This window comes from Netta rufina, assembly GCF_964035555.1.
Source record: "Netta rufina genome assembly, chromosome: 10".
NCBI classification, from domain to species: domain Eukaryota; kingdom Metazoa; phylum Chordata; class Aves; order Anseriformes; family Anatidae; genus Netta; species Netta rufina.
Window position 1 is genome coordinate 4,740,867 of NC_140133.1, and position 11,707 is coordinate 4,752,573.

General features: G+C 37.7%; 1 protein-coding gene across 1 annotated transcript in view; it reads left to right on the forward strand.

Moving 5' to 3' along the window:
* The window catches only part of NUP210 (nucleoporin 210), a gene marked incomplete at its 5' end in the record, with an annotated part of 64,933 nt that extends 58,081 nt beyond the window's left edge, over positions 1 to 6,852 (forward strand). The window contains 6 exons of the mRNA XM_084292701.1: positions 19 to 165; positions 2,204 to 2,454; positions 3,057 to 3,276; positions 3,846 to 3,941; positions 4,071 to 4,154; positions 5,183 to 6,852. Of these exons, the coding sequence (XP_084148827.1) occupies positions 19 to 165; positions 2,204 to 2,454; positions 3,057 to 3,276; positions 3,846 to 3,941; positions 4,071 to 4,154; positions 5,183 to 5,283 (899 nt within the window). The 3' untranslated portion in view covers positions 5,284 to 6,852. The remainder of the gene's footprint in view (positions 1 to 18; positions 166 to 2,203; positions 2,455 to 3,056; positions 3,277 to 3,845; positions 3,942 to 4,070; positions 4,155 to 5,182) is intronic.
* Positions 6,853 to 11,707: the final 4,855 nt, after the last annotated feature.

The following is an 11,707-nucleotide window of genomic DNA, read 5'->3' on the forward strand; positions in this document are numbered from 1 at the left end:
TTTTTTCCTTCCCCTCAGGAGAGTGCTTGCCTGCTCAGATTGAAGCCATTGCTGAATTACAACCACAGTCCATTATCAGTTGCCATCTAAATTTTAACAGTGATACATTTGACTTCCCAGCACATGATATTTTCATAGCAGAACCTGGATTTGATGCAGTTTCAGGTAAGATTAGAGAAGATGCCGTGATGCTGGCAGACACTTTGAATTCTGCTGTGGTTTAGTCCAAACGCCCAAACAGATTTTCTGCTGAAGCCTCTGAGCTTTGCTGTGTAGGTTCTTAGGCTTCAGTGAGTTGCTAATGTGTACTCTACTTGTTTAAGTCAATCGTTTTCTGCAGTGATGTTTACTTGTTTACGGAGAAACTCAGAAATCAGGGGCAGCCCATTCCATATCTTTCTTCCTGACTTACTATTGTAACTCTGAAAAACTCTGCCCTATACAATACTGAAGTAGCTTCCCCCCCGCTAGGGCGGGGGGAGCAAACTTCAGTATGCTTTTTAATTACAGTGTCCACAAATTAGGTTGTAATTTTGCAAACTACTACACATGTATTTGTAATTACATAGACAGTCCAATGATATCTTTAGACAGAAGTGATGGTATTGCAGAACATAGGCATAATATATGGGTTGACACACTTTACAAAGCTAGCAGCTGTCCAGTTCTTACTCCAACTCAGCAGTTAAAACAAAACAAAAAGAAAAAAGCTACCTCGTGTATGATATGACATGCAAATACAGGGCCTGACATTCTTTTCTTAAACTATGGAACCAAAACATTTCCTTCTTCACCTGCTACAAATGAGCACTTGGGTGACAAATGTTCCAGAACTGGAAACATTTTCAAGAATAAACAGCCAGTAGCTAAACATACTTAGATGTTCTTTGGCTAGATATCAGTGCCTTTGTCATATACTTAAATGCAGTAGAAGTTAAGACTAGGGATAAAAGGAAAGAATTATGAATTTTAACATCTGGATACTAAGGATCGTTAAATTTCACTTAATTATCTGCTGCAGAGTAAAATATTCTTTGTGCTGGATGTTGGCCTTTTAAAAGCCCTGGCACCATAGTTATTGCAGTAAAACTAACCTTTACAAGTAAAATGAGGGAAGTAGCTTAAATGTGAAAGTCCGTAATATATTTGGAATTCTTTGGGTTCTATAATTCAAACATTTCTGGAATTTATCAAACTTCCAAATTTCTCTTTGCAACCTGAGTGCTGTATTTTTTATTTTTTTTTAATGAAAGCTAGAATTCCTACATACTCCCAAAACAACACAAGCTAGGACTTGAAAGGAGGGAAAATTACCAGATACTGAGGAAATTGAAATAAAATTGTGAAAGTTGTCTGCAACGTGTATTAGTGTTTTATAACCATAACATGACTTTAAAAAGAACAAAATACCATGGATTTTATGGAAATAACATGAATCATCTGCTGGGTTAGTCCCTGTACCTACTACGTAAAACTGTTACACCTTGTGTAACAGTGGCTGCCTCTGATACTTTGTTAGGAAAAGGAAGTAAGGGGAAAACATATATGTAGCCAAATTCTGCTTATTACTTATGCTTTGTATCATCCATACTGTAGGAGGGTTTTTTTCCAGCTATATTTATCACTAATTATAGACTAAGAGGTTCCATACAAGACTAGAAACATAGTGAATATCTAACTTTTAATGAAGCTCTTAAAAATAATTAACCATGCTTTCACAGAACTGATGATGGAGATGGTCATTGACCACTGGTCACTTTAACATTAGATGAAAGCATGATATATCATACTAAGTAACAGTAAAACATAAAGCCTTTCTATCAATATTAGCATAAATGAACATTCAAAGTGGAATTGAATCTCACTGCAGTTAGTATTAAATCTCACAGGGACTGAAAATTGTCACTTTATACTTTGTGTTGGATGGGCTTCTTTTTTTTTGGTTGGTTGGTTTTGTTTTTTGTTGTTGTTAATCATGATGCTTAGTTTGGGGCAAGAATTCTTTTGCTTTTGTAATGGGATTGTGATGCTTGAACGAGCTGATGCACCCTGTTCAATTTGTCATTTGCCCACCCACCCCTGAACTAGTTGTTCTGGATTTTAGCTTTTTTTTGGTTCTTCTCTGAAGTTGTCACAGTGATCTCATTCTGCATGGAGGGAAAAACAACAACAGTTAACAGTCAAAATCCTTTTGTTTTTGTAGGACATTACACCTGTTCCATCACAATGCACAGGCTCACTGACAAGCAGCTGAAGCATCTCAGCATGAGTAAAACTGTGCTCAGGGTTACAGCTTCAATCCAAGGCAGCCACATCTCCGCGGAGCAGATTGGCACTGAGGTGCCATTCAATCCCGGGTTTTATGCTGACCAAACAGAAATGCTTTTAAGTAACCATTACACGAGCTCTGATGTGAAAATTTTTGGCGCCACTGAAATACTTGATACCCTTGAGGTAAGTGTATTGCTGGAAAGCATTAAAGCACAGTTAAAAAGCATTTTGAGCTGTTACATGCAACTTCCTAACCAAATGGACTCTGTGCTACCTTTCCCATCTCAAGATTGAGATGGTTTGGAAATGCTTATTTTTAATGTATTACTCCCCAGTTTTTATTCTTGCTTCAAGGTAGAAGAAATGTGTCAGGCTCACCTGTGTGCTAGCTGGGATGTGTAAACTACCACATGTGCGGGAGCAGAAAAATTTGCTAGATCCCTAGTGGTAGGGGTAGGTATTTGCCCACTTATTTGTTTACCCACAGTTCACGTAGCGCAGTGAACTTTCATTTTATTGAAATGAAAAAGCTTTCATTTTATTCCCCTGTATGGGCTTGGCCCAGACCCCCAGAAGTAGTGATTAATAGGGCAACCTGAATAAACAGGGGTGAAGTGCTGAAGGTGTCAGGGTAAATGTACAACCAAGTTCAGCTCTTGCTGAGGGATGAGTTGGTCTAGGTTTGTGTGGAATATTATTTCTGAAGCATGGCCTGGAAGATGGATGTGTGTCTTGCTTTTCAAACAATCTATTTCAGGATTTTTTTTTCTTTTTTTCTTTGGCAGGTGAAATGTGGGTCACCAATGGTGAAGGCATTAGAGAAGGAGAAATCCTATGGGCTGCCTAGTTATGTGGTCTACACTGTCAGTCTGTCTGATCCAAGGGTTTCAAGCCAGGGAACATTATCAACTACTCTAACTGTCTCTAGTCCTATGACTGACCAGTCTATCACTATCCCAGTAACAGTGATTTACTTGACTGACAGAACCAGTGCACCAGTGAGGCGTAAGTTGATCTCTAGACTCTATATGTGCCAGAATAAACCCATTATTTACATTAATGTTTAAAGTTATAAAATTTGACATGTTAAAATCTGAGCTGGCAGTTCCCATTATCACTGACATTTAAGCTACTCACTATGACCAGAAGACTTAAATACTCATAATTGGTTGTAATTGCTTATTATGACTGAAGCTGAACATACATCCCTTTTGGGCCAGCCCAAAATACTCTGCTGAAATATCTAAATATCTCAGTGCTAAAGTGTCCAACAGTCTTTTTTAGCTTTGCTTTTATTTACTCTCTTGTTTTTTACGAAAATTGGTAAGCAGATCTGGGCTGAGGAAAATAAAGAACACTGCATATTAATGTCTTAAGATGCTCGTGGCAAATTTTGAAGATTGCATTGGAAATAGTCATTAGAATTGAAATCACGCTATGTAAGTTGAATAAATGTATTTAGTATAAATACTCAAATAGAAATAGCCAAAAGAAGTTAAAGAACAACTCCTACAGCAAATTGGAGGGATAAGGTGCTCTTTTAACTTAATGTCTCCTTTTAATCGGTTCTACAGATGGAGCAAGTCTATTCCAACACTTCCTTGATTCCTATCAAGTAATGTTCTTCACGCTTTTTGCACTATTAGCGGGGACAGCTGTTATGATCATAGGTAAGAGAGTGAAAGACTGCAGTAATACTTTTTCAATAACTTTATACATACTGTACATTAGTTGTGAGATATAAAGGAATTATTTCCAGGCTGAATGTTTTCTTGTTTTGTTTTTACAATGTCTTTCAGCCTATCATGCAGTGTTCTCACCAAAAGAACAGCACACACATCCAGCATTTACCCCAAGGACAACACCTCAATGCAGCCCTAACAGTAAGCAGCTGTTGCCCAGTTATGAATGAATTAGTCTTGATACTGCAATTTAGGAATGCACCTCCATTAGCCTATACACTGACTTAAATGATTATGAGCATTGTGCCAGTTTCTAGAAAATTTGTTGTGTCTCTCCTCCCCATTCCCCAACTTTATATTTCCACATCACTAGTTCTTTAGAAAATCTTGGCCATCTTCAGCAACACTGGAAATAGGGAGCATGTTAAAAGTCTGTGAATTCACGGAAATCATGAGATACATAGAGAGGAGGGAGAGATTCACAGCTTTGCTCCTACCAAGGACAACTAAAGCAGAAGTCCGTTGCTGATACAATGTGCTTTGCAGCAGCTGTCTGGTTGTTCAATTCACATGACATCAGATTAGCTGCAACATGTGCTGCATTTCTTGTGCAGTCGGCATGCTGTGAGGTACTGGGATCTGGATCTATCATAAGACGGGGAAGGGCAAATGTTAGGGGGACAAAGGACAAATCTGTTGCTAGACTGCTTTGATCCTGCAGTCATGGTTTGCTTTTATTGCTTGGTATGATACTTACTTCCTATTTTAATTTATTTGCAGTGTTGCAGAATCAAACTCTTTTTAAAAGCATGCAAAAAGCACCTATTAATTGTAAGGGTCTGTAATAAACTGTGGCAATTAAAATTCGCATTACTACAGATGTAATCAAGATACTGGTGGGCTTCTCTTCTGTTTGTAAATACATGTCTGATACTTCAGATAAAATAAACTCCACCTGAAAGTTACTTGCTAAGGTGAAATGTAATGTGCCCCCCTCGGAGGATTTAATTTTTTAATTCAAGTCCTTAATGAGAAGACCTATAAAACTTTTATATTTATAGGATGTCTCTTCAACAGGCAATAAGCTAAAGGAAGGTTACTTCACTCTAAATGGATTATTAGACTTGCTTACCAGATGTTCCAACAAATAATCAGGGGCAGTTAATTTTTTCCTTTTACCTCCACCATTCCTGAGTATGATTGTTTTTCTGATTTTCCCTGTGTTTTAGGTTTCCCTGCATCACCTGTGTTTTCCTTCAGTCCTCAGTCCTCAGGCAGGAGAACAAGCCCATCATCCCTACTCTGGAGCACCAGTTATGGTTCACGTTAGAGAAAACAGCACTCATCATCATGCACTAGGACTAAGGAAAAAAAAAAAAAAAAAGCAGTGCCTTTAATGATAAATTTCAGAACTGTTGCACTTTTGATGCAATTCTAGTCATCTCTTGAGTATAATTTCATATTTTTTCTTAATTTTTCATAATGATTTTAATATTTAGAGCTCTTTGCATTTTTTATGTCATTGCTTCAGTTCTCTTAAAACTTATTTTATCTGCTGTTTTATGCTCAGTTGATAAGGTTGAATGGACAAAAAAGTGTTCATGCTAAGCTAGCTTTCTTGCACTTCAAGCAGGTAGAAGTCTGAGTGATAGTGATCAAAGTTTTTATTTACTTTTGGAAAAATTAACTTTCTTTTTAATTAATTTTTTAAAAAAGGGAAATAGAAAAACAGGTGAAATATGAGCCAAAAATATGAAGGATTGTATATTTCAAATTAGTTTTTTATTTTGAGTTAGACTCAGGAATGTACTGCACTGATAAGTATTCTTATGTTTAGCCTTACAATGTGATCAGTGATTCATCAATATAATTTGCTGTTTAAACATTGGGAATGCTGGAACAACTGTGAATAGATGTGAAGGTGGTTTTTTTTTTCATTATTGTTATTTAATTTTTTTAACTAAAAAAAATAAAACTGTTTTAAATTTGGCTTCCTTTGGGTACAACTGCAGTATTCCCTTCTTGTTATTGTGTAAGCACTTTTTTTGGACTGTGAATGTTGAAAGCATGTGCCTTCTAAGAGGATCTTTCTTCTGATAGTAAATATTTTTAATTGAAGGCAGTTGTCTTACCTGTGTTCTGATCATAAATATAATACGTTTTACATACAGAAATACCTCAGTAGGAACTGAGCCTCCTTTTATTACCACTGGGCACATGATGCACTGGAAAGTAAGTGGCTTATTTCATAGTTACAGTGAGTGACTTTTTCAGTTGGTTCAGTGTTGCTAACCTCTGGTGTACTTGTGTACTTACTAATAGAGCCACACCCAGAATTTTGATCTAACCTATACAGTAAGATATTATTGGTATGACCAGACTTTGGAATACTTGTACTGTAATATCCTACTACTAAGTGCTTGTTGATCTGCTGAATACAATGTAGCATTTCACTGCATATGTATTACTGATTTTTTTTGATTGGTTTGTGACAGTTTTGTTTTTTCCCCTGAATAACTATGATACAGATATAAAACGCACAATTCAGAGTACGTTAGAAAGTACTCTGCTAAATCAGGCAGTTGATCACTATGTATACTCAGATGTGTTATGTTTTCTAAAAAAGATGGCAGTGAGGTACGCTGACTTGAACTTCTTTCTAAATAAATTTAATTTAAAACAGTTGGGGGGGAAGACACTGGTTACAATAGTTGGTAATATTCCCTAAGGATGGAAACTGCCAATGGCATATAGTTTGGATTTCATGCAGTAGTGCAAAAAAGCAAAATTGTTACATGTTATTCTAAGTTTTGTATAATTTATTTGCCTGTTTTGGAAAAATGTGTGCCTTACATGCTACTACTAAAAGTTGACAATTCAGGTGTAAATAAATAATCATTTCTACCTGTTTTATTTAATAAAGCTTTATAAAATTCCTTTAGTATACTGTTAATGAACTTTCTTGGGTTTTAGCTATTCACAATTTGGCTTTAGATTTTATTATTTGTACTTCACTTCCTACATTTCACAGGATCACAGAATTGTAGGGGTTGGAAGGGACCTCGAAAGATCTTTGTCTAACTTTTGTGGGTATACCTCACTTTCCACACCACCCCTGCCACAATAAGCCATTTTGTTGTGAAAGCATTCTTGATTCTGACTGTAGTTGGCTGAGTATTAAAATACATTCTTCCTCTCACTCCAGTAGTGCAAAAGCTTTTTAGCTGTGAACTCCAACTGCAAACAGTTGAAAGGGAAATGATGGGGGCAAATTAAGGTAAGGTAGCATAAGGTCTTTTTGCATTAGCCTGGAATCACTAAAAGTGTGTGTTTTAGTGTTGTGTTAATGCACTAATTGTGCTAATTAACACAATAGTAGTATTGTTAATATGCATTATTGTGACTGTCATATAAACAGTAGAAGTAAAATGCTTTCTATAGAACATAGCTGGAGAATGAATGAAGCAAAGCTGTCTTTTTTTAAAATATGATATAATACAATAATATTATAGTAATAATATACATAATATAGTATGGTTATATATAGTGTACTAGACATTTTATATATTAACGTGTGTTTATATATGTAAAATACACTTAGGAAGTGGCTGAGAACATTGTCTGAAGTAGGCATCCATGGTATATCAGATACATCATATCCTTATGCATGTCCTCAGTATTTGCAATCATGATTTTACATTTATTAATAATACAATGATTTTTAAATATTTTGACAAATTTTCATCTACTGTTTGTTGTCAGGAGTTTTTCCCAGTCTTCACTAAGTGTCATCAGCTCCCACTGAAGTCAGTGGTGGCTGAAGAGGCAGATCTTTAGTTTCCAGGTTTGTCCAAGCTTTCAACTTTATTTATTTATTAGGAAAAAATATCATCTTTCTCCACTTCTCTTTTAGAGCGAGATGAATGCATCTCAATGCTACTGTGATAAACGTTTCAGAAACGTTTATCTTCCACAGAAAAGTTTTACTTCTCTCTTTCTTCTATTCAGCCTACCAATCTGTCACTGAATGTCCTTTAATATGAACTGCTCCAAGTGGTGGGAATACTTCGGTAAATGTCCACTGTTCATTTCACCTCTTTAGGCAAGTAGTTGTAGTCTCCTGACATGTGTCTTGATGAATTCTGATTTGCCACAAACGAGTTAGAGGGAAGTTTAAAAAAGTGGGAAAAAAAAGTGTGAAATGGAGAGCTGGAGCCAACACGCTGCAAGAAGTAATGAGGTTTTTGCCTTGAGACCATTCAAGTCAGTCTGTTGGGCAAATCCTGTGGATAGGATTCAGGGATATAAATTTCTCTGACTATAATGAGATTTAGGTGTGTTTGTTTGATTGGGGGGTGGGGGAGGATGTTTTGCATCTAATGATGAGTTTATCCTCTGTTCACTTACTGCCTATTTCCAAGTGTTTGCTTGCCTGACTGGGAGAAGGGCTGCTGGAAATGCGTATACTGTAAGTTAAATGTCTTAGATGAGTTGACTTACTGTCTTGAATTCATCAGTTAACAAAAAATCATGATGCACTCAAACAGAAATTGTGGTCCCTTCCCATCGAGCAGGAGTTCCATGTACACTTTTGGTAGGAGTAGGATTTAGTGCATGCCAGCAATGCCATGCACATGTTTATCCCATGATGTTGGTTCTCAGGCAAAGTATTTCTTCTTAACGGGTTGAATAGAGTTTAATTAATGATGAAAAAAGCAGGTCCAACCTGTGAGCAGTGAGCAAAGCAAATGACTCGGACTGTCCTTGAAGCCTTCCTGTCTTTGCATATCCAGCCCAGAGGGCTCTGTGGCAGACATACCTACTGAAGCTGTGTTAGACTGATACCACAGGGAACAGGTTTTGACTTCACAATTGCAAATATGTACGTTGAAAGTCCCATTCCAAGACATTTATGTCAGAAAATGGAAGCAAACAGTGGTAATGACGATGTGGTCTGCAGTGTTCATGTGGCACAGCCGCTCCTGCTGCAGAGTGCAGGGGCTCAGAGGCCTTGGGCCTGCTGTGGAAGTGGTGCTTTTACTCCACGTGGGGCTGCATTGCTTTACTTTAGTTTATTATTTGCTAATAATTTATAACAAAATTTAGACTTCATCTATGCAAAGGTATTTCTGGTAATGCTATAGATTATACTTGGCCTGCATCTTAAGGGGGCTGGGGCACAGTGACGCAGGGCCCGAGCTCCTGAGGCCTGCATGCTGAGGCTGGTCCTGCCCTGCCTGTGCAGACAGACTTCCAGAGCCGCTGGGAGCCATTTTGCAGCCAGGTGTGTGCCTGTGGTAGGCAGAGTAGCATTAATTGTATAGGAACTCCCTCTCACCCCCATTTCAACTCTTTTCACTTTTTAAAAAAAAGCTCTAATGACGGGAGGAGATGAGGGCTTTCCACATACTTTATTTTTTAAATCCAAACTTGGCATGTTGCAAACTTGAATGAGAAAAGTCATCTAAAAGGTGACACGGCTGTGTCTGGTGATTAACATCCACAAGGATTAGGAAAGGGAGGAGCAAATTTTGATTGAAAGCAATTATCATGAAATCCCAGTCAAGTTGTGGTATCTGCATTGAGGGAATTCATTCCTGAAGGGGAAGAAAATGTCATGCTAACAAAACAGGCACTGTTCACTGAAATACGTTTGGCAGATGTTCAAGTACTCAGGAGGGAAGTGTTAGGAAAACATTCTAAATAATATAAGGATCATACTGAAATGCAGCAACAACAAAAGAATAATAAAGAGTACTCAGAATTAGAGTACAGTTACTGTTTCTGAAATACCTCTCTACTAATCAAAGTTAGCCCCAGGTCTCCTGTGCCTCTCTGAGGCAGAAATGCAGAGTGAAGGCCTACCACTCTAAGGCTTTTTTGTAAAGTGACTTAGATTACTGTCCTAGATACTGTCACCAGATCACAATTACTGGAAGATGTTTGCTTGTGGCAGCAGATATAAAATCCTCATGAAAAAGTGATTGGTACTAAATGATGTAATTACCTATGTGGGAGGGGGGGCCGCACGACACAGTGCAATGGTATCATCCATAAGTGTTTTGTTGAATCAGTCTCCAGAATCAGCAGGAATATGTCTGCATGCATTCTTGTATATAAGCTGAGTACTGCCACAAAACAAGTCAGCAAGGTACCTCAAATGGGTGAGGTATAAAGAGCCTATTTTCAGTTCAAAGTTCATCCAGAAAATTCCTGCCCATTGAACAGCCATGGTGCAAAGAATTGTTCAATTATCACTTTAATTATTATCTCCCCATTTCCCCCCCTTAAGAAGCACAGCCACATAATAAAATGTTGAACCAACCTTTTCTGCTGAAATTCTTCCTGGTAAGGAGCCAGGATTATTGTGTGGAACTTTAGGAGGTTTTTCTAGCAGCATGTTTGCTGACTTTTGTTCTCTATATGGAGTTAATTTTGTACAAGAAGCAAGATGCCTCTTCCTTCCAGTTCCCCCAGTTAGAGATACAGCTGGAGTAGAGCAGGGACCAGCTGGGGCATGTTGTTTAAGCTGTCCTCCCTGACAGAGGGTCTCCTAATGAGAAAGCAGTCAGGTAATATCCCTTGAAACCCCCCTTTAGTGCTCTAGACAGAATCAGTGTGGACCAATATTTTGGAATTTTCCTTAGCCAGCTTTTTTAATATATACGCATATTATTCAGGAAACTGGCCTAACATTGTCTTGTAGCAAGCTGAGCATATATGTTCTTGAACGAATGCAAGGGGAAGTCTTTAGGGGGAAAAATAAAAACACAAAACAAAACAAACAAAAAAATCGTGAAGGTGTTTTCTGTGTGGTTCTGATGAAGCAGTAACCGTACAGGAACACGGGCCCTTCTATTCCACAAATGCAACAGTCAGGTGTTTGTAGCTATTCATAGGTACTTACAACATCTAGGAACTTAATCGTTAGTTGTAACAGTAAGTGCACAGGTTGAACAAATGTATGTTGGTATTAGGTCTTTTGGTGAAGAAGATATTGCTCATGTCCTTACCTAAAAGCCGCTGGCCTATGGGTCTAGACTTAGATCCGCATGAATGTTGTACATAAATACTGCCTGCAGCTTGCACTGCTGGGGGGTACCAGGCAGTTCACTTCTGTGTAAGTAGGAAGAGGTGTGTACCAGAACACATTCCCCTAGTTTTCCTAAACACCCTGGTCTTTCCTTACAGGACATATACAGTGATCCTCTGCCAGCAATACACTTTCTGTATAGCTACCTACTCAAGGGACTTTGAAACTCTGATGTTCGCCGTCATCTTTCCTGGCCTTTTCTGCAACATGCTGCTTGCACCCCCATTGTGCTGCATCTCATCATTTCACTGTAATTGTACTGAAACAACTTAATGTAGCAACTGCAGGTGAAGAAGAAGTCGTAGAGATTGACAGGCAAGGTATGTGAATTCAAATTAATTCTTTTTTTTTTTTTTTTTTTTTTTTTTTTTAAGTGTTTTTCCTGGTAAGGCAACTACCCATTCTATTCGTATTTTTGTATAGCTATGTTAGTCTTTATAGCTATGTTAGTTGGTTTATTACCCCCACTTCAAAAACTTCTGCCTCATTTTTAGTTTGAAACAATCTGAGTTCACTTTTCAGATGTTAGCTTCAATGGGAAAACTGCTTGGTGTAACTGGGCACAAGATTTGGAGATACAGTTTCTAAGGTTCTCCTCATGAAGCTTGCAAAATTAAAACAAGAATGGGAAAGTAATTTTTCTCCTTGATTCATATTTATC